At 41.4% G+C, this 21,228-nt stretch overlaps 1 protein-coding gene across 1 annotated transcript in view; it reads left to right on the top strand.

The window, feature by feature from the left end:
• Positions 1-21,228, top strand: part of LRP5 (LDL receptor related protein 5) — a 116,891-nt gene that overhangs the window by 90,689 nt on the left and 4,974 nt on the right. Inside the window, exons 13-24 of the mRNA XM_083590688.1 lie at positions 35-237; positions 3,347-3,558; positions 4,064-4,254; positions 8,148-8,357; positions 9,675-9,800; positions 13,014-13,250; positions 13,730-13,840; positions 15,678-15,914; positions 16,527-16,666; positions 18,551-18,648; positions 19,850-20,831; positions 20,911-21,128. Coding sequence (XP_083446814.1) covers positions 35-237; positions 3,347-3,558; positions 4,064-4,254; positions 8,148-8,357; positions 9,675-9,800; positions 13,014-13,250; positions 13,730-13,840; positions 15,678-15,914; positions 16,527-16,666; positions 18,551-18,648; positions 19,850-20,111 — 2,027 coding nt within the window. The 3' untranslated portion in view covers positions 20,112-20,831; positions 20,911-21,128. The remainder of the gene's footprint in view (positions 1-34; positions 238-3,346; positions 3,559-4,063; positions 4,255-8,147; positions 8,358-9,674; positions 9,801-13,013; positions 13,251-13,729; positions 13,841-15,677; positions 15,915-16,526; positions 16,667-18,550; positions 18,649-19,849; positions 20,832-20,910; positions 21,129-21,228) is intronic.

The raw sequence follows: 21,228 nt of genomic DNA, 5'->3' as shown, positions 1-21,228 counted from the left end.
ATGACGGTGTTAAATGTTCTCTTTGTTCTTTTAGCACCTAGCAGCTTCTTACTGTTTAGTCAGAAGACTGCAATAAGTCGAATGATACCAGATGACCAGCAAAGCCCAGACATCATCCTTCCTATCCATGGTCTAAGAAATGTCAAGGCTATTGATTATGATCCATTGGATAAATTTATCTATTGGGTAGACGGACGCCAGAATATTATTAAAAGAGCCAAAGATGATGGCACTCAGGTAAGTTTAAAATAATAATAATAGCAACGGTATATGTCTATCTGTTGGTGTATGTTTTCGTAAAAATGTATCGCAGGTGAGACTTGTAATATGATGTTCTAGAGAATCTCCACCTTCTAAGAATAGTCCTGTTTGGGGCTCAAAGCATTCTGGGAAAGGAATCTGTAGTGTTTCTGAGGCCTTGGAGTGGAGAGCCTTCACAGGGCAAAATGCTCTCACAGCATTCCTTCTCCTTCTGCAATAGAGGGCTGCCAGCCCCAAATCAGAGCGTTTGATAGTGAGGCAACATATAGTTATTGAAAAGTGAGGAAGAAAGCTGTCTTTTCTTTCCAGTACATTCCGTTAATAATTCTAAGAAGTGGGAAGAACCACACGGTCCTAGTACCCCTCCCCCGATACTTAGTTTATGATGTCAGGAGCTTGAGCAGGCCAGTTCCCGCCCTCCCCCTGTTCTCCATTTTACTTGTGGTGGCGGTGGTTGTTCTTCAGCTGACACCCTGACATTCTGTGGTCTGCTTTACACATCACGCTTCGCCAAAAACAAGCCTCGGTTACAGCTTGTGGTTAGACTGGGGAGAGCTTAAGTGTGAGCCCAGGTTCGGATGGCTTAGCTTGGGTGCTGCAGCATAAGGGACCGCAGAAGACCAAAGCGGCTGTAAGCTTTTCTCCAGTAGTCCACATGCTTTCGCGGTCCTGCTAAGCCACAGTTTGGCTTAGGATGACATGCAAACCAGGCCTGTGTCTCACTTGCTATCAGCTTTAGACTTCATTGATAGACTCACACAGCCTGTCTGATTTTCTAGTTCTTTAGACCCTTTCTCCCTCTCTTCTGCTTAGCTGCCGCCAAATGTCTGGAAGTCTAGAGGATCCTGTAAGGCAGTGATGGCCAAACTTGGCCCTCCAGCTGTTTTGGGACTACAACTCCCATCACCCCTTGCTAACAGGACCAGTGCTCAGGGATGATGGGAATTAAAATCCCAAAACAGCTGGAGGGCCAAATCTGGCCATCACTGCTGTAAGGCCTTTTTTAAAATGTCATTTACTCCCCTTGAGAGTCCTTCAAGCATGTTGAAATAGCTGCCATATGTTTTTGGTGGCTCTGTTTTAATTCCAAACTGACAAGCACACAATATTACGTTTTGAGTTATATGTATATCATTTAGAACTTTTATCATTCATAAATGTCAATCTTGGGCCTGATTCAGACTTGCTGACAAATCATGGGTTATTATTTTGAGTACAGACATGAGCCCCATTCCCCTTTCAACCACCCACCTCTTGCTTTACATGTTACAGGAGATGAGAAGTTTGCAATAAGATTCAGTTTTCCATTTTGTCTAAATACAGGAAACCATGGTTTGTATAACCAGGACAACTTTCTGTATTTGATGAAATGCAAACTATGAATAAAAGCTTTTCCGCTTCTTCTGCACAAAGGATACAGGGGGAAAGTTGAAGGACAGTGCTTGTTCGTCCTTGTTCTCCAAACATCTTTAGACGGTCTGCCTGTGCCTCTCTTCTGTGTTAGCTACTGTCTCACAAACAAGGGTTTGTGCCACCAACAACTAAATTGAAATCCTGTGTGAAGTAAGTGGGGTGGGGGAAAGATTTTGTAGTGTTTTTTAAACAAACAAACCCTTCCACACTATTTATAAATAGACTTAACAAGTGGAAGGAATGAAGATGGTACAGAATCCATCTGTTGCCTCAGACCTTAGGATGCACAAGAAAACTATGAGGCTTCTGTCTCTCTTTCTGCCCCAGTCTTCCTTGTATTGTGCATCAGCTCCACGCTGCATAGGAGCTTCTGTGAGGCTTCAAACCTTTTGAAAGGCAGGACCCTCGTTAGCCTTAACTATAATTTAATATTGGTGCTAATATAATGCAAGAAGCATGGTTAAGGTAGACGGGGGAGTTTTTTTTCTGGGGAAGCAGGAGGAGAACATACATTCTATGTTGTGGTCTCAGTGTTATAACTGCAGTTTTTATAACCCCCTCATTATGGCACACCTTACACCCTCCACAGCTTACAGTGGGCAGAGTAATGTTGTCCCATGCTGCCTCCTCTTAAGTGGTACATGACCTGTATTTCCAGTGTGTTTTGCTCAAAGACCCCAGAAGATGTTGCAAAGAATTCATATAAGCAGGTTGAGATTAAAAAAGGGGGTTGGGGAAAGTACCATGTAGGCTGATGTGATGAATTTTCCATAGCATTTTCTTTCCAGAAAATGAATTATTGTTTGTAGTAAGGAGGGGCCTTATAGTGTCAGATCTGCTCTTTGAGGGATGCCTGCCAGGCGTTAATTGCTAGATGGCTTCCTATTAGTGGCCCTTCCTAGGTGCAAATTACATTGGAAGCTGCTTATTATGACACAGATTGTTGTACAGCATAGGCAAGAGTTTCAGTGTTTGAAGAAGTACCTCCTAGGGACATCTGGGTATTAAAAAATTGTACTTTTAATTGTTTGGCGATTTTTGCTACTTCATACTCCAATTAATTCTGTTAATTAGCGTTTTATGAACCTTAATGTTCATAATTGGACATTAAACTTCCATGGTTGTGGTTTTTTGATTTTATTATATAATTGCAAGATTGTTTGCTTACACCAAAACTGTTTGGGTAATATTTGAGCCATGCTTGGACAACATAAATTAAACAAATCACATTGTTTATCATTAAGAAACAGATTGCAATTTAGTTCTAATACACAAATTGTATATTTCTGTATTGCTGCCTCGTCCATTACCTGCTTCTGTTGTTCATGAAAGTTTACTATGGTTAATTGATTAGGCATCAGATTTTTTAGAGGATTTTGATAAGAGGATTTTACTTTGAATAGCAGGTGGTGGGTACTCTCTTCAAAAGAGACATCCACTCATTTCTCTCATAGCTGGGAATGCTTCATCTATAAGAGGCTGCCTACTATAATGTATGGGTGAAGGGGGAAAAGAGCTATTATTTTTCCTAAGCAACTTAGATTTTCTTTATTGTGTGAGTGCCCTTTTCATTAGATTGTCCTTACAGTATGCATTCCTTAACTTTGTTATGTTTATATCTTTCTTTCTCCCCATTTTATTCCTATTTTGTGTCATCATCATCTTCTTGCAGCCTTTCACAGTCATGAGTACTCCCAACCAAAGCCAAAATCCAGAAAAGCAGCCACATGACCTGAGTATTGATATTTTCAGCCATACTTTGTACTGGACCTGTGAAGCCACAAATACAGTCAACGTCTACAGACTTAATGGGGAGCAGATTGGAGTTGTGCTACGGGGAGACCATGACAAGCCAAGGGCCATAGTAGTAAATGCTGAGCGAGGGTGAGAATCCTTTTGTTTTGTAAGAATTAATCGATTGTTCAGATGATACGGCACTTTCTTAAGTTTCATACATTCTGAAATGTATCCTGCCTTTTTTTAAAACTTTGAGAAACAGCTTGCATAGCGCTGCGTCAACAGGCCATACTGACAAAGATGAAACATCTTTAGCTTTAAAAATGTAGAAGCCTTCAGACCTTTTGCTGCAGGGTATTAAACCTTAGTCCCTGAAACATTGTGTGTGGGAATCTCAGAAACATTCTAATTTAGCTTCATGTTTGTTTTAATTTGCATACAAATTAAAGTTAATAGGATTTCCTTTTTCTGTTCTTCTCCCCCAAAGTTACCGACCAATCAGTCTTGGAAATTGAGCAGTAACGTCCTATTTCAGATGTAGACTTCTTAAATCTTCATGTCAGGGTCCATAGCGAGAATACCATGATATGCTGTATCTTCCATTTAAGAAACTGTGCTAACTCTCTATGGCTGTTTTCCTACTTGTTGTCAGATATATGTATTTCACCAATATGCAAGAACGAGCCCCGAAGATTGAGCGTGCAGCCTTGGATGGAACAGAACGAGAGGTGCTCTTCACTACTGGCTTGCTCCGGCCTGTTGCCCTGGTGGTTGACAACAAGCTGGGGAAGCTTTTTTGGGTAGATGCAGATCTCAAACGAATTGAAAGCTGTGATTTATCAGGTGTGTTTTGTTCCATTTAAATTATGTATAGTTTAAAGAATTTATATCTCTTCCTTTTCGTCGCAGGGTTTTTTTATTTCCCTTCCTCTTGTAACCTTTCTGGTGAGCTGCAGAAATCATAAATAGCAGTGTTTTTTTGTCTAGGGTACTGATTTATTGTAACATAATTCTTAGATGATAATACAGATTCCTGTAATGGAAGCTTTCTGTTAATAGGTATGAAGTCTAGTTTTCCCACCCTCATTCTTCCCCCTTGTTTGTCATTGTTTGCTGGGGTGGAATATCATCATAAAGCAGTTTTCCTTTCTGTCACTTGCACTTTTATTTCAAAATAAATTTCCATGATAAAAAAAAACCCTAAATCGGACTTTAAATGAATGCGGGCAAGAGAGTTTCCAGTAACAGTCTGGGACGCGTCTGCTCACAAAACGAAAGCTTCATATATATGGTACAATACAAAGATGAAGTGAATGTTGTATTGGGCAGAGATTAGTAAGAAATATGTGGCACTTTTAACTGATACAGATATTGGCAAAGATTCAGCCATGAACTTGATATTGCTTGGATGTTAACTGTGACAATTTTTGGCAGCTTGATGTTCCTATTCTGCCTTATGTGTTCATCTGCAGAATTTCATTTTTCAGAGACTGAAGTATTAGGCTTGATCAAGCAACATGTGCCTCACTTACAATGATACTTCTGGTATAAAATCCTTCCTCCGCCCTCTTACTTTAATGAAAAGAAGAAAGGGTATCTGGATAAAAGAGAATGCAATGTTTATTAAATAGGCAGTATGAGTCACATAAACGATTGTTTGATTTGGACATGATCACTTTTAATGCAACCCATAGTGCTTCTCTCCTATTTGTGCATAAATAAACACACTTGGTGCAAAGGACATGTTCCATATTGTCAGCACGAAATAAAATATTTTAGATTGGTTGCCAAGGGCAAATATGCACCTGGCAAGTTACCTTAAATTTTAATAATATATTGGATCCTAAGTTGTTGACTTAAGTTCACAGAAGGAAAGTTCCCTGTTTCTCCTTGCCCTCTGGAGCCAGCTGTGCCCTCTCAAAGGCCCCCTAAGTTGGGGAAGTGGGAATAAGGGGACTACTAACAGAAGGAGTGGATGGGAAACTTTTTCGTCATGTTCTTGTGTAAGTTAACTTGGTTCCTGAGGTAATCCAATATATATTAGTAGACTGCGCTGAAGATCAGCTTCTCTATGCCAGTGTAGATGGATGAACCTCTTAAAAAATTATTTAATCCTACTATAGTGAAATTCAAAGAACAGCAGCTAAATCTACTATTATTTAACCTTTAGGCAAAGTTGACAGTTCATCTAGTTTTATCTACAGACATGTCTCTGTATCCCCTCCCTTGAAAAACATTCTGCTTCTCAGAACCCAGAGGTAGCTTTAGGCCGGATGTAATAGCTATAATGATGTTTTACAAATAAGTCTATCGGTAATAAAATAGCTCAAAGTCTGTGAAATATCTCGATGTACAGGGTGTGTGTGTGTGGAGGGAGAGAGCTACACACAGACACTCCTTTTTTTCTTTCAATCAGGTTGAATTTATGAACTGTTATAAATCTGAGTAGTTAATTACTGTGTACATTAAATACTTGTAATATAATTTGTTTTGGCTTACTGGGGAAAAGAACTGATTGCTTGTTCAAATATAGCCAAATTTAACAGGCAGCATCCAAAGCACCCCCTAAGTGTCTACTGTCCCAATTCATCTTGCTTTTTGCTAGTATGGTTAGTTGCTGCTCTCTTTCCATGTGTGGAGGGCTGTCAGCCACCCAGGATCTACTTCTCTGACCAGTAAAAGCCATGTATTGGAATTTAAAAGTACAATCACTGCTAGATTATGTCAGGTTCTGCTCATAATCTGGCAGGTTCCACTCCAACCCACCCCATTGCACCGTGATTCAGTCTCTTGAGCTGGCATATTAAATTCTGGCCTTGGCCACAAAGCCATAAGGATCCTTGCTGATCACGCAGCCCATGCCAGGTGATCCGTATTATGTATGAAATATATGTAAGGAATATGGGCACAAGCTCATTGAATAGCGGACTCCCTTGCCACATGGCAAACTGCTTTTGAAACTGTTGAAATTTTCAAAAAAAAAGGTTGTGATCTGGCATGGGATAGGTCTGGTCTGCTTTTCTTTCTTTCTTTTAAGAAAACTAGTCACTGAGTGTACGTCAGGGAACTCTTTGGATCCCAGCCATTGGGTTTGAATGTCTGTATCCAACTCTTTAAGTACTAGATTTTCAGAGAAGTGATGCTTGGAAGTGCCTGAGAAACTACAAGGACTTGCTTGTGGGGCTTGTTGGTCCATCATCCTTACACAGAAACTTGCCAAACAAATATAGCCTTTAAATGGATAACAAGAAGATAATATTTTTATTGAGATTTGTTATGCATTTATTGTATATGTGAATAAGAATAAGTATCATTCACAGCCATCAACCTCACATGATAAACTTTGGCAAAATGTTCTTGTATAACTTGTGCATTTTTTTTATTTTTATTTTTTTGGTAGCACTGTGTGTGTTACTTATTTTGCAGTCTGCACCTACAATATTTTATTCTGTGACCATTATAAAAAAAGTCAGTAGAAAAAAGAGATTTTACACACATAAGTTCTCACAAAGGTATTAGAGGTTATCGATTTAGAAATATTGGCACCAGGTACCCATAAATAATGTTTGGGGGGGGGAGATTATGCACACACTCAGAAATGGCTGGAATGTGGCTTTTCTGACATAATAGAAAAATGCAGGTTGTTTCTTCTTAATAGTTGTGCATAAATTACAAACGCTTTTTTTTTTTTTGCAGTGGGATGTTTTTAAAACAGTTAAATAGGGTGCATTTATATTCCCTTGGACAGAGTCCAATCCTTTTGGAGACCAAAATTTAAATAAAGCGAATTGAGAGCCTATTATAATTAAGTGTCTGTGTATAAATAATGCTAGGTATGCAGGATGCTTGTATAGATTTCATAATATATATTCAATAACCTGCTTAAATGACTTTAAGCTGCATTACTCAAATACACGTGAGGCTGTGTTGCTCATCTGAGTTCATGGAACTATAGCACACTTAGAGGCCATACTTCCACAAAGCACCCAGCACTTCCATAGCTGATACTTCTGATCATCTGTTTGGCAGGGGACAAAAGACCCTATACTGGTATTTCTGTGGATCAGGGTGTATTGTCGCAGTTCAAACATCTACTGGGGGGGTATATTCATTTGAGGTAAGCAAGAATGTAGCCAATTTGTCTATTAACTCCCACTTACAGCACCATCTCTTACCTATGATTTACAGTTTTCCCCTGAGCCGTACATTCTGGCATACAATTGTGGCACCAGATATATGGGGTTAGTGTGTCAAAGTATGAAGCTTAAAAAAGCTATGGTCACATGGGAAGAAACATGTTTACATTGGCATGTACATTCAGATTGGTAAGAAATGAAATTGGCTGCTTGCTGCACACAAAGTGTGCGTGCGTGCATGCACATTCAAACATATTTGGAAAACTAGAAAAATAATTACTCTTTTATGTATAGTCTGCCCAAGTGACATTGCTTTCAAAAATGATCCAAAAGCCCTCTGACACAGGATATAATGGGGCACTCTTTTCTGCATTGAATGATACTGGTTGGCCATTTTCTCCTCATTAGTCCTTTTGGTAGGCTCGTGTGTCTGTTTCTGCATCCATTTTATCCAGATTGTTCTTGAACTTCATCACGCCCAATAATGGAGATGCTGAAAAATTGTTAAGCAAACATTAAGCAGTTACTGAAATTTTTTGAACTAATTTTATTAACTTAAAAAAAAAGCATGTCATCACAAAAATAGTATTTTACTTTCAGGAGCAAACCGTGTGACACTACAAGATGCCAACATTCTTCAGCCAATGGGACTGACAGTATTGGGAAATCATCTCTACTGGATTGACCGCCAGCAGCAGATGATAGAAAGAGCTGAGAAAACTAATGGGTACAAGAGGACAAGAATACAAGGTCGAATAGTTCATCTAACTGGCATTCATGCAGTTGAAGATGTCGACATGGAGGAATTTTGTAAGTTTATTACAGAGCTAGATATTTCAGATTTCTGCAGTGATACATTCTCCTTGATGCTTTAGACTTTTAAGCACAATATACATGGGCATCTTCCTTCTCAGCTTGCTGACCAAGGCCATGAGGTCACTATTAATAGGATAGAACTTAAGCAGGTATTGTTGCTGTGTTCTAGTGTGCGATATTTTGATTATTTTAAGATGTACCTAGGGAATATAGAAGTTACTGTTAGAAAAATGTGACCTATTCTACCCTGAAGAAATTAGTTGGATACAGGTTAGTTTATCTACAATTAGTTGCAGATAAATACTTTTTCGGGGAGGGGGGGGAGAAAGCACTAAGTAAAGGTCCAGATTTTCACTCCCTGGATCACAAGAGCTTTCTTGGTATCTCATAACGCGTACCAGTGTCTTAGATGCCCTGCATATGACAATAGCTGGCAGTTAAATCAACTTGTCCTGCATAAGAATTAATCACCATCTTTTTCCTGTCTTATTTCACACCATCATTACCATGGCAGTGGCAAATACCTTTTGTAAATCTGAAAACAAATAAAAAAGGCTTGATTCCTTGTTAAGTGGCAAATTTACATTGCAAATGCATATGATATATTTTAATGGCAAGCTTTGTGTATTCACTCACACTTGAAAAGAATATTGCCCTTGAGCACTGAGAAGCACAGGTCTGTCCTTAAAAGCAAAATCTGTTACAGCAAACACTTTTAAGGGGTAAAACTTGTTTTTTTAGCGGTCAGTGGTTTATGCAAGGGCATCACAAGTTCACATGTTAAATGTTGACTACCAAAAGCGATATAAGCATGGTGCTGCAGAATTTTCCACTTAGCTGCACCAGAGAGAAAGAGGTGGCATTACTACTATGACTGCTACTACCAAAGAACAAAAAACCCCTTAAAACATAGATGTAATTGTTCAGTCCCTTAACACATAAATGCTATTGCTTGAAAATGGCACTAAACCTTCTGATAATGTTTAGTTTCCCCCCTGATCTTGTCCTCCCCACACACAGAAACAAAAATAACATTTCAGGAGTAACCCTTTTGAGGGTTCCGCTCAAATAAATTAAAAAAGTTGTATATACATTTCAATTGATAAATAAAATTCTGATTGTGTAATTTGATGCAACATGATATTGGGACTTCAAACATCTTATGTACATCTAGTAGTACCTAGTAGTAGCAGTAGTAGTAGTAGCAGCAGCAGCAGTTTTACTTATTATTCACCCTTCCTCCTTGCCATAGTTGTCATTTAACAGTAGTAGCATAACTATTCTTTTTTCTTCTTTTTTTAATTTATAAAGCTGCACACCCCTGTTCCCGGGACAACGGTGGATGTTCACACATCTGCATAGCGAAAGGAGATGGAACGCCAAGGTGCTCCTGCCCAGTTCACTTGGTCCTTCTACAGAACCTCTTAACGTGTGGAGGTAGGTGACCTAAGTGGAAGTTTTCTGTGTGTGCTTTCCGCAGAACTTAAGAAATTCTTTAGATTTCAGTAGGCAAGCACATTTAGGTATCTTTGTTCTACAGGCTTTGTTTCTTTATAGGTGGAATTCCTATAAAGCTCATGCACACAATTCCCCTGGTGTTTGCCCCCAAATCTGACTAATACAGATTCAAAAGAAACTCAAGCCATGTTTTCTCATGATTATTGCAACTTGTCATGCAAATATCAGACTGTTTTTTGCTATCTCCGAGGATGTGGATAGGCTGCTTGGGCAAAAAGTGGATACTTTTCACCCACTCTCCTGTCTTGCTCGAGCTTCATGCAACCCCAGACAACATTTGATGCCCCCTTCTTGCACTGCCAGCTTGGGGTAGGAGGCGTGAGGGCTCTGACAGGGTCCTAGAGTCTTCCCACCTCCTTCCCAAAACCTAATTAGCACTCCTCCCTGCCCCCCCTTTGGGGAAGGAGGTGGGAAGGCTCTAAAACCCTGTCAGAACCTTGCACCTTCTTCCCAAAACATGGCGCCTCAACATAGCTGGCTTTGAAAAGGCAAGCGCCCCTATTCTTGCAGCCCACTTGGCATGAAAAGTTGGACTGCCCTGGTATAGGGCATAGATAGCATACAGGACTGTGTTAAGTGCTGTTGCTTGTGCTATCAACAAAAAATGGATGCTGTGCCTGGCACTTGCAGAAGCACTTTCCACTGTTTTAAAGTCATTTTGTACAAACCTCTGTGCTTAGTCTTCTGAGATCCTCAGTAAACTTACAGCCTGTTTCTTGGGGAACAAAAGGACTCTCTTGCTTCAGGAATAAACAGGAGCGTTCTCTCAGGAGCTGATGCTGGCTCTGGCTGTTCGTAGTTGTCTGGTGAGCCTAAATTTCATATGAAATTAGGCCACTGTTTAGGAGTTCTGCTTTCAGAGTTTCGAAAAGAGGACTTGGGTTTCTGAGTCTTTTCCTGGAAGCTTAACAGTTGTTGTTACTCCTTGGCAGTCAAAGGAGAGGGGGTGGGGAATAGCATAATCATTGTGTGGTAGTTAGATGCAAAACATCATTAAAAGGAACTGATGCCATGTTACTCAACAGCAGCATATTTTGAGCTCCAACATTTTCTCAGTTCGAGTTTAAGTACTTTGTTTGTGACACTGTTTCTGTCACCCCTGCCTATAGCCTACTTTTCTTTTGCCGCTGATATATATTTATGGTTGTGTTTTCTGGAGAAATGAGCATCTCATCTCTTAAGGAAAGAATCTTCTCCAGCATTTCAGCTTACTACTTCTCTTCTTCAGTTTACTTTGGAATGCTTGTTTCTCTTAAATGGCATATTTGCTAGGACTATGAGCTCCCCAGGGAGAGTAATTTCCCTTATAAACAATTTCTGTCTCATGACCACAACATGGTCTGTGGTACCGGAGTTTTTGTATCTATTCTGCAAATGAAGAAAGAGAGTCTATTTTGCCCATGTTTCTCAACTTCCAAGAGGTTTCCAGAGCCTTTCCTCCTATTGCCATGTTGCATTTTGCTTTGATTGCAATAAATCCATGTCTTCGCCTATTCTTTCCTAATCGTTTTACTCTGATCTTGTTCTGTGACCTGGATGCAGCAATTTTAAACACAGAGCCAGCCTCATCTTGCAATAATAGCTTGATATTATCTACTGCCTTTTTTCAAAGATTTTTCTTCTTCATGTTTTTGATCTGCTATCATTTGCGTTATAACACTGTGAAGGGCAAACATCTCCACTAGGACAGGCATGGAAAGTGAGGGGGAAGAACCAATCTACATTTGCATTGGCTACGAATGTTTGTGGTCTTGTGAGTGGCAAATCTTAGTTACCGTTTTATTTCCTGGGCCTTCCTAATTCATGAGTCCCTACATTAACTACATGCTTAGAATTCAGACACGGTGCTTATACTAATAATAATTTAATTTTTAAGCACTGAATTTGATTGAATTCATCCTTGTGCTAGTGGGCAACAAGAGTGAATTCATACATGCATGCTTATCATTCAAAGCCTAAAGCACCTAGTGAGGCTCGTATGTGTGAAACAACCATCCAATACCATTCAGCAACTTTCAGTGTATACCCATGAGTCATCAAGTGGTGAGATATCACATGATGTAGAAGCAGGTGTGTATCAGGTCTAATTTTGCTGTCCTTGGCAGTTTGGAAAAATCAGAGCTGAGGCTTTAGCTGTGTTGCCTCCTTTACATAAATTGTTCCAGAATAAAGGAGCACAGTGCTATTAGAAGTCCCCTGAAACGACTTCTTATTCATGAATTTAAATTTTAACATACCTTTATTTTGTGCATGTGTTTCATATTGCATTTTAGAAATGGTATCTGTATTTTTCAAATGTACTTCAAATGTACAGTTTTTCAGATGTACTTTTCAATAGAGGTTTATAAATTCTGAAGCCAAAAGCAGCTAGAAATACATTTTGGTCACAATAGACAGCTTGCATAGATATGCACGTAGCAATTTCTGCATCAAGCTTGGGGGTTGATCTATAGTTGGGCCATGGTTTGTAGCAGGTGTCGGCAAGGTTTACCGGCCATAAGGCTGGATCACTCCCACGGAGATCATCCGTGGGCCAGACTGGTGCAGCGCAGCACTGGAAATCGTGTCTGCGCATGTCCACGGTGCCGGAAATTGTTTCTGCGCATGCCCAGTCGCTGGAAATCACACCTGCACAGAAGCGATTTTCGGTGTCTGGACATGCGCAGACGCGATTTCCAGTATCTGCGCATGTGCAGGTGTAATTTCCAACACAGCTTGGTGAGACCCCGCACCGTGCTGCGCCAGTTTAGTGCAGCGCACAGGGGACTCGCCGAGCAGGCAGCTCAGTTCAGGGGCAGCTCGTAGGCCGGTAAAACTGTCTTCGTCGGCCGCATCCGGCCTTTAGGCTGCACGTTGCCGACCCCTGGTTTGTAGTGTCTGCCTCCAAGTCAGAACATTGCAGCTATTGTAGTGGGTTCTCTGTGTTTCATATTTTTTGTAAAGTTGGCAAAACACTCATGTGATTTCTCCCCCTTCCCTATAAGAGCCTTGATGCTGTTTCAGAATCTAATGCAAGATAGTGTGTGTGTGGTTAAATGCTTTAAATTGCTTTAAAATGTTTTAAATTGGTATAATCTCTTGGAAGACTTGAAAAGAATTTGATGATGTTTTGTTTTTAATTCCCTTCCCCAGAGCCTCCCACATGTTCTCCAGACCAGTTCACCTGTGCAACTGGGGAGATAGACTGCATCCCTATGGCATGGCGATGTGATGGGTTTCCTGAATGTGATGATCAGAGTGATGAAGACAGCTGCCCAATTTGTTCAGCGTCCCAGTTCCAGTGTGAGAAAGGGCAGTGCATTGATGCACGCCTGAGATGTAATGGAGAAATTGATTGCCAAGATAAATCTGATGAAGCTGATTGTGAAAGTAAGACCTGTTACCTTAATCTTTTAGCTAGTTGACTAAAGGCACTTCTGGGCATTTCTGGGCACAACAGTGATAGCAGGCAAACAGGAAGTGGAAGTAATTCTTTGAAGCCATACTTGGCTGTTATAGGAGTTTAGAGCATCCATCAGTGTTTTGTCAGTGGCAGCTTTGCCTCCCATGCCACCTTGAGTCACATGTCATAGGGTGTTCAAACTGCAGCCATATTTCATGGTCAGCTGAGGTGTAGCCCTCAAAAATCGGCACAGTGCAGACTCTGAACAGCAGGTTGTTGACCGTTTTTCTCCTTAGAACTTGACAGTGAAGCATGCTTCATTTCTATAAATAAAATGTAAATTTGTGCAGTTTGGAGGTGCTTAAAAACTGTTGTCTGGCTTCATGGTAATGATCTGTTCATCATTTTATTTGAGCTGAGAATGATACAAGTTTCCTCCACTGTTCTTTCCCCTGCCCCCTTGCAGCAATTTGTCTCCCAAATCAGTTCCGTTGTGCCAGTGGCCAGTGCATTCTCATAAAGCAGCAATGTGACTCCTTTCCAGACTGCAATGATGGCTCTGATGAACTTGCATGCGGTAAGGGGCTTTTTGCATCTAGTTCTTTAATGTCCCTGTGAGATGTTGCCCCCTGGGTCTAAGAACGTAAACCCAGTTCTTTTACTACTGGGTTGGAGCCAGATGCTTCTCACAGCTCTGTGTGTGTACACTTAAAAATGTAATATCCTCTAACAGTACCCTGCAATGTTCAGAAATCTGTCTTGTTTAAAAACAACAGTAAACCCTAGCCCAATCCGCATCCTGTCAAGGAACTACTGTGCTGTAGTCAGGCCCCCAACAAAATGTAGCCCAACAGCAATTATCAAAAGGCCAAAGCGGATGCAATTATTTTTGTCTGAGCCTTTGGTGGCTGCTCAAATTGGCTTCAGTCCCTGCATGGTTTATAATAACCATAAGTTCTTTGAGAGGCTTTTTGAATGTAGATAGTCTGATAATTCTGTTCTCTGAGCCCTGGGACCCATGTGAGGAAAAGACCACAGATAGCAGCACTGAGATAATCGCAAAAGGCTTATAAGAGGAATTGAACAGGGAGAATAAAGGGGCTGTTCTCTGTTTCAGTGGCTGTAGTTAACAACTTTAAACTGCAGCAGAAGTCACCTTATGTGAACTAAAATAATTGGGCCTGTATGAGGAATGCTTCAGATGAGTTGTTAGCCTTAAAAATAAATATTTATTTGCTGGATCAAACGGCTCGCTGGATGACCATGAGCCCATCACAAACGTTCATCCTCACCTACTGCATGGATGGATAAAATGATATTAAAAATGTTAAGCTCCTTTACATGTTGAAAAAGGCTACAGAAGCTGTTGCTAATAGAACACACGTGTGATTTTTTTATTATTATCATGCCTTCCAGCAGGTCCAGAATTTAGGAGCTGCTGATTGGTATCCTCAGGCCAGGTTCACAGGGGTTTTTTTGGGGGGGTTCGGCATAGCAACCTCCATCAGTCCCCTTCTATGTTGCCTGACATCCACCACCCCCCAAAAGAGATGTGAATATGCCTGGCTGCATCAGCAGCAGGAATCTAGAAGCTAGGTGTTCTGAGGCACTGTGGGAAATTTTAAATGGCCGCACACAGCTGTCAACCATTAACGTGAAAAGGGGTGTCTCTACTGAAAGGCTACAACTAAATGAGCATCACACATCATCTTGCCTCAGCACAAAGATAGAAGATTTGTTTCAGCCATAAGTTTGGGGACTGATTCAATGATTGGGGGGGGAGGTGACAAGCAGTATGAAGAATTAGGGAATACAAGCTGCGGGGAAGAATTTATATACCTCATCCTGGGAAGGGTACTTCTGGTTCTCATTACTACAGCACAGCTTTTCCAGAGAGAAATTGATAGGCACGTTTTAGGGCAAGCGGGAGAGAGTTGCATCTCTATGCACCTGAATTCAAGGATGCTCTGATATGGTCCTGTTCCACCCCAAACCATAGTTTCCTGCTCACCCTCTCACAGCTGTTGTCCTATTGGCACTGTATAAAATCTTGGTCTCCTCAACTTAACAATTCAGGAAGAATTGCACTCACTGTTTTGTTGACTTTGGGTTCAGACTGAGAACTTAGCAGTATTGAGAGTTGCATAAGGGAAAGCCTTAGAAGAAGAAAGTACGTACACTCTCAAACTGTGTCAACCGAGCTTCTCCGTGGATGTCCTTCATAATTTGAAAAGTAGATCCGAATGTAAACATCCATGGTCCTATCAAACAACATGACTGAGTGACACTGCTAATATATATGTTGTGAGGAAATGGGGTGAAATATATATTTATGAATATGCTGTCATCTGGCTTCCTTTCAGAGCATTTACATCTAATTTTAATTAATTAGCTTCTTGTTTTGTTTTTTACAGCAAAAAGTAAATCGCCTCCTGATGAGTCACAGCCCCACAGCAGTGCTATTGGGCCTGTCATTGGTATCATTCTTACCCTTTTCGTTATGGGATCAATGTACTTTGTTTGCCAACGAGTGGTATGTCAGCGCTATGCTGGACCCAATGGACCTTTCCCACATGAATACGTCAGTGGCACTCCTCATGTCCCTTTAAATTTTATCGCTCCAGGGAGTTCTCAGCATGGCACATTCACTGGTAAGGATGGTACCTCATTGTTATCTTAATTGTTCACCCCCCCATCCCCTTAGCTTCGGAATGTGTCAAATAGCAATTGAATGATGCTGCGTAATCGCCATCGCATTGTGCCCATTGTGTTATATTGGAGTACATTAGCTACTGCGCATGTTACAGGCACCTGTCTCGCATCATCCAGAAGTCAGGCGTTTAGTGTCATTGGTGATGTAGGCACGCCCCGCAGCAGGTGCGCATGGTGTGCGCACATCGCCTGGTCCCAGACCCCTCGATCGCAGGGGCAAGCCGGTGCTCTTTGATTCCAGAGATGCAAAAGCAAATGAGGATGGTGTGGAGTAGGGGTGTGGCCTGAGGAGAAGGGGCGTGGTCTGGGAAGCATCCCGAGGACCAGATAGCCCAGAGGACCACCTACAGGCCTGAGGTTCACTGCCCCAGGCTTAGGGCATTCTCCGATAGTCCATTACATTAAAAAATAGAAATGGAGCTTTGTAGTAAAAGGAGGAGTGTTGCGCAAGATTTGTATACGAAGGATCTCAAGGACTGCTTTGATTTAACTGTGTAGAACAGCTAGACAAGTTGACCTTTGTTCCATTTCCCCCCCTTACATCCGTATAGGCATCTCTTGTGGAAAATCTATGATCAGCTCCATGAGCCTGATGGGGGGAAGCAGCGGTGCCCCTCTTTATGACAGAAACCATGTAACCGGGGCCTCCTCTAGTAGCTCATCCAGCACTAAAGCCACCTTCTATCCACAGGTAAGGTTTCAAAATGCTATGTTTCCCGTTTTGTGCCCCTATCTCCACATTTATGACTCAGAAATAAGCCTCTGGTGTTAGGAATGAGCTGGTTTGTTTGTTTTTATTTTTTAAAAAAAGCCTTCCAAGTTGCTGGCTATGAGTTGCAGGCCAGCCTGATGCCCTCTGAAGGAGTCTGGCATTCTCTTCTTCAGTTCACTGAGCAATAATGAGGCTTTTCTCTTCAGAAAAAATCCCAGAGAAGTCAGGATGATCACTGAGCCTGGTAATGAGTAAACAGAGTGTTAGATTTTATAGCACACATTTTTTTGTCCAGATAATGACCTTTGAGAACATTCCTCTGAGTGTCTGTGGTTTTGTATCTCCCCCACCCCCTATCTAAGTGTAATCATTCTGTTCCTTGTGAACTTTCTGAGGTTGCAGACCTTGTAAGGCAGTTAGCAGCACAGTGTCGTCCCACAGGCGTGTGCCAAAGTAAAAACACAGAGAGAGATTGAGAGAGAGAGACTGGTCAGAGATGATGGGGAGTCTCAGAAGTCAAACGTTTCTCCTGCTGTTTGTTTGCATTGATTTTTGTCTTGGATCTCTGTGAACTGACCCAAATCCTCTGAACCTCTTCTCATAAATGAAAAAACAGCCATTGTTATAGAGAAAGCAAGAGGATGGGAGAAACGACTGTGATGAATCCAAGAGAGAGCAGACTTGACTGGTTGGTCCAGCACAGTCAATTGATTCTGTTGTATGCTTCAGAAGCCGTCCTAAGGGGACTGCCCTGCCCCACAAATCCTCAGTCAGCTGTGCCCTTGTCCCAGCTATTCATGGCAACTCAGGGTCAAACTGGACGTTACAAGCTGCTTCTTCATTCTGCTGCTGCCTCTTGTGACCTTGAGCAAGTCAATCCAAGTCGCTCTTGTCAAAGCTAGGATGGACTGAGTGACGTTATGACATTTTCCTGCAGGGCAGAAGCAATGAATGGCAAATGGCCAAACTCTTCTTTCTGCCCTTTATATATGGGGAAAGCAATGACTGAAGGCTACCATTTTAAGATCATCCAAAGGAAGAGCAGCAGAAACCCTTACAATTTTTAGAAGTTACAAATTTTAAAGAAACCTTTTTAAAAAGCAGTTTTAAGATGCAAATGCATTTAGATTTATAAGAGAGAAATTTGAGAAAGCAAATGAAGTCTGTGTGTACGACTCTGGCAAACAGATGATCTAAAGAACAGAAGAAAATACCATTTTAAAAATGGGAAGGGTATGACCATACTAATCCCTTGAAGAAATTTCAGCCACAATTTGCATTTTAAAAAGCTATATGGCTAAGACCCGTTGGAAATGAAAAGGGTAGAGGGATGCTTAAATAGACCAGGTAATGTTAAAATTTGTAAAAAAAGATGTATTGATCAATCAGAATTTCCAGCAACCTATGAAGAAGTCCAAAACATAACCAAAACAATGAAAAATAGCAGTTCATAAGGAATGGACAGTTTCAAAACCACTTTCTGTGCATACAGAAGGTTCAACGTTAAATGCATTGTTTTTCCAGTTAACAAAATGTTTCTTTGAGGCCCAGGGAATTGCTGCCAGGAAAGGTAAACAGTTTACTAGTCAATCTATTAGCAACAAAGTTAGTGGTTTCTGGGACAATACATGTTGTAAGTTTACAGTCAGAAACAATTGATGCATGTTAATAACATGGTTCTGTTATTCTAATAAGAAGTAAGGATTTAGAGCAGACTCATACAACCTTTGTGCTCCCGTTATCAAGGCTACGTGAGGCAACTTTGTAAAAAACAGTTTTTGTGAACCTTTGTACACGAGCCAGATGATTTCTGTTGGTAGCATGACTTGGACAAAGAAAAAGACTTATTTTATTCTTCCACAGATTCTGAATCCACCGCCTTCACCAGCCACTGATCGCTCCCTCTATAACACAGAAATGTTCTATTCTTCAAACATTCCTTCAACAACAAGATCTTACAGGTAAGCTCTCTTTTGAATTCTTCATAGCAAGGTGATGTCAGTGAACCAGAATGAACTTCCTCCCAAGTTCAGGCGTCAAAAGCTTGAAAGGCTCTTCCCTCATTCAGTTTCCAATCTACTCTTAGGTTTAACATGAATCACCTTTTGTTATAGTATTGAATTTATTTTTCTCTCTCTAATGCATATGCTTTAGCTGTCACCTTATTACATTTTAATTGTCAGGATCCCAGAATTGGGATCTAGGCCTGTTTACAGGTATACTGAAAACAGGCTACCAAGAATGAAGTGTTTTAGCCTTGGCCGGCTATGCCCACAACTCTGCCCTTAGGAGTAACATCCTTTCCATCAGGCGTGCCAACTTGAATAAAATATTGTGGGGGCCCAGGTAAGCCCCGCCCCACATAATCGATCACATGGTGCAGTGCACACACACCATTTAAATGGGAATGCCCCTAGGAGTTGGCTCCAATGCTTTCCGTGACCTACACTAGGGCTTCTCAAACTTTTCTTCACCAAGCGTTTCCCCAGCCACTCTGGGCGGCTCCCAATCGAGTGTTAAAAACAATACAGCATTAAATATTAAAAACTTCCCTAAACAGGGCTTCTTTCAGATGTCTTTTAAAAATAGGATAGCTGCTTATTTCCTTGTCATCTGATGGGAGGGCGTTCCACAGGGCGGGCACCACCACTGAGAAGGCCCTCTGCCTGGTTCCCTGTAGCTTAGCTTCTCGCAATGAGGGAACCACCATTGGTGTCCCTTGGCGCTGGATCTCAGTGTCTGGGCTGAACGATGGGGGTGGAGATGCTCCTTCAGGTATACAGGACCGAGGCAAACTAAAGGGCTGGCTGAGCAATATGTGCAAACTGGCACGCACAGTCTGTTACCCTCCAAACAGATCAGGAGCAGAAGGTTTGAACAGGCAAGGTTTATACTTGGCTTAGCACCTGTGGTTTGAGAGAAAGAGGAAGCCTCTGGTCTGTTTCTCTCGCGTCATGGCAAAGTTAAGAGCGGTGGTGGGACGAAGCAGGCAAACAAGAGTTTATTTCTAACTATGGCAATGTGACATGCAAATAAAACCCGCTATCACAGCTGCCTCCTTCAGCTGACCATATTGATGCAGATAAAGAGGAAGAATAACTCCTTTTCCTGCTACGGAGCATATTTTTTTATGATGCAGCTAACTTTGATTTTCTCTTTCAGGCCCTATCTTATACGGGGGATAGCTCCACCAACTACTCCGTGCAGCACTGATGTCTGTGACAGTGACTACACCACGAGCCGGTGGAAAGCCAATAAATACTACATAGACCTAAATTCAGACTCAGACCCTTACCCGCCTCCTCCTACCCCTCGCAGCCAGTACATGTCAGCGGAAGAGAGCTGCCCGCCGTCTCCCGCCACAGAGCGAAGTTACTTCCACCTCTACCCGCCTCCCCCGTCCCCTTGTACAGACTCTTCATGATTTCAGCAGAAGGAACTTATCTTTTTCCTGTAAATATATTTTAAATATGAACACAGATTTTTAAATATATATTTTATGATCTAAAAAAATGGGGTGGGAACTTTAAAAATGTGAATAAAAACGGGTGGGGCCAGGGCTGTGAAAATTGTACAGCGGAATAATATTTATAAGTTGTGTTTTTGTTTTATTTTAATTTAATATCCATTCTTTTTGTGCCATATTTTGCCTTTGCATTGAAGTCACAAAATTAATTCGACCTCCAAAGGAGGTGGGAAATGGGGCGTAGATACCTGGAGCTTTTGAAATTGCTGTTTTGATTCAGTAAAGGGGAATGTACAAGCGGCGGCGGGGTGTGTGTGTGTGTGTCAAGTAACAAAAAAGAGGGAGTAAAGATACTGTGTGAATGAATGGCAAAGTTGTTTGAAATATACATCCGGGATATTTTTATTTTTTATTTACTTGATCGTAGGTAATTAACCACAAAATGTACTTTTCTTTGGGGATGTTGCATTCCAAAAGAAAACGAGAAGAAGAAAAAAGGTCTGTCCCCCTGTTTTTATTCCATCATTTGCTTTCCAGAGAAAGCCGTCCAGGGGTCAAGGTGGAATTCTGAAACTCGCTCTCACTTTATACGTTGCAAACCACTTTTTGCTGGGATGAAATAAGCATGCAGCCACCTGGTGCTGCACACAGTCCTGTCAGGGTTCTGAGAACCTGAGTGTCATTTTAGTTGGGGGGGGGGGGGAGTAAAGAAGTCCTGAGTTCGGCTTTGCAGTTGCTAAGAAGGCATGTGGCTAAGAGACCTATGATAGAAATAGAAATGGAAAATCCAAAAAGTGATACCACTATTTGTTATCATGCTCATCTAAAAGGTCACAATGGGCTAGCTTCTGTGAGATTTCTCTTCTACCCCCACCCCCAGCCCACTTTTTTTAGTCCCACTGAGTTTTTGCACAAAAATTCCAAGCTTTTATAAAAAGAAATTTATTTCCAAAATTATGACACACATAGGTAAAGGTAAAGGTACCCCTGACCATACGGGCCAGTCTTGACAGACTCTAGGGTTGTGCGCTCATCTCACTCTATAGGCCGGGAGCCAGTGCTGTCCGCAGACACT

This window comes from Podarcis filfolensis, assembly GCF_964270895.1.
Source record: "Podarcis filfolensis genome assembly, chromosome: 1".
Taxonomy (NCBI): Eukaryota; Metazoa; Chordata; class Lepidosauria; order Squamata; family Lacertidae; genus Podarcis; species Podarcis filfolensis.
This window is presented reverse-complemented; position numbering and strand designations above follow the sequence as displayed.